This window comes from Sinocyclocheilus grahami, unplaced genomic scaffold (assembly GCF_001515645.1).
Source record: "Sinocyclocheilus grahami isolate Dianchi unplaced genomic scaffold, SAMN03320097.WGS_v1.1 scaffold3366.1, whole genome shotgun sequence".
Classification (NCBI taxonomy): Eukaryota; Metazoa; Chordata; class Actinopteri; order Cypriniformes; family Cyprinidae; genus Sinocyclocheilus; species Sinocyclocheilus grahami.
The window spans coordinates 2,194-3,904 of NW_015508499.1; the positions used below are offsets into that span (position 1 = coordinate 2,194).

Genomic DNA, 1,711 nt, shown 5'->3' on the forward strand with positions numbered 1-1,711 from the left:
TAAGAAACCTTCCTCTGGCACCATCACCATCAACGTGGGGGGCTACCTGTACGCCGCGCAGCGCCACACCCTGGCTAAGCATCCTGGATCTCTGCTGGAAGAGATTGTCACGGGGAAGAAGCCCGTGGTGCATGTGGACTCCATGGGCAACACCTTCATCGACCGCGACGGGCCCATCTTCCGGCACGTTTTGAACTTCTTGCGCCTGGGCGAGCTGGTGCTGCCCGACGACTTCAAGGAAGCCGAGCTGCTCCGACGTGAGGCCGACTTCTACCGGCTGAGCGAGCTGGCCCAAGCCCTGCAGGACTGGGAGCAGCAGCAGGCTACGCAGCACGAGCCCGCCTTCCTGGAGGTGACGGACAGCCACGAGCGCTCGCAGGGTCTGAAGGTCTACTGCAGCGACAACAGCTTCATCGAGAAGGTGAAGAACCGCCTGGTGCAGATCTCCAAGAGCCGCTTGGACGGCTTTCCTGAAGAGTTCGAGGTGTCATCCAACATCATTCAGTTCCGGCATTTCATCAAGTCGGAGCAGGGCTCTCGGCTTGTGCTGAAGCAGGACAGCACGTTTTTGTGTACACTCGAGTGTCTGAAGCTGGAGACGGTCATGCTCGCTCTCAAAGGAGGCTTTCGCCTGCTCACCAGCCTAGACAGCAGCCGTGGATCAGTGGTTCAGTGCGAGGCTCTGCATTTTGTCAAGTGACCCAAGCAGAACGGTCACCACATGACCTGCTGTAAAACCATCCTGCATCAACAAACACCAGCGTCCTCAACCGAAAACCTGTTCTGGAATACTCTACGCTAACTGCTTCTATGTGACACACTCCGATGGACAGCCTTGAGAAACGAGAGAGAGATGAGGTGTACTGTGCTGTGGGGTTTTGTTTAGTTTGTGTTTGTAGTCGTCTTCTGTTTACAGATGAAGAGCAACAGTTTGTAGTGTACATGGTGATAATGAATCTGAATTGCAGAGTTCTGTGGAATCTAAAGGCTGAGTGCAATGATCATTACATTTGTGAGCAAGTTTTGTGATTTCTGGTAATGTGAACATGTAGTGAACAACAGGTTGTAATTTGGAGTCTGTGAATGTTTTGCACAATAAAGCCACATTATAATTTATTCAAAACACTGTTGAAATGTTTCTAAATGAGACTGTGGATCATCTTCTAGGTGACAATCTACATTGACAAACACAGCATATGGTTTAGTCTGTGAACTGTGGAATGTACGGTGGGCTGTATAAATAGAGCTACATTTATTTTTTTCTTATTTGCTGTGGAGTCGGCTTGTAAGAGAGATACTCTCTGCTAAATTGTAAGTTTGCAATATTATGCAGCAAAATGTGACCTAAAATTAAATTTCCTCCAGCACTGATCCAAATTCGAATGGGTTTGATCATTTTTAGAGCACGTGGCATACATACATCTACCACAGATATTCTTGCATGTGTGCACTGATTCATAAACAACATCTGGTGTATTACCAGAAAACTAGACATGCTCATTTAGCTCAGTAACAAACAAAAAAAATCTTGCCAACTTAAAAAAAATTTAAAGTGCAGGAAAATTAGTCAGAGCCAGGAGCTCAGCTACCGTGGGAAAATATCAAGTTCAAAATAGATCAAGCACACTGTGAATTTTGCAACAAAACATTCAGCGCAGTCAAGAGCGCAGAGTAATTATAAAAAAACAGCTCTGCTCGACAGTTACAGTCT

General features: G+C 46.9%; 1 protein-coding gene across 1 annotated transcript in view; it reads left to right on the forward strand.

The window, feature by feature from the left end:
* The window catches only part of LOC107576220 (BTB/POZ domain-containing protein KCTD4), a 2,706-nt gene extending 1,886 nt beyond the window's left edge, over positions 1-820 (forward strand). Inside the window, exon 2 of the mRNA XM_016262443.1 lies at positions 5-820. Coding sequence (XP_016117929.1) covers positions 5-700 — 696 coding nt within the window. The 3' untranslated portion in view covers positions 701-820. The remainder of the gene's footprint in view (positions 1-4) is intronic.
* Positions 821-1,711: the final 891 nt, after the last annotated feature.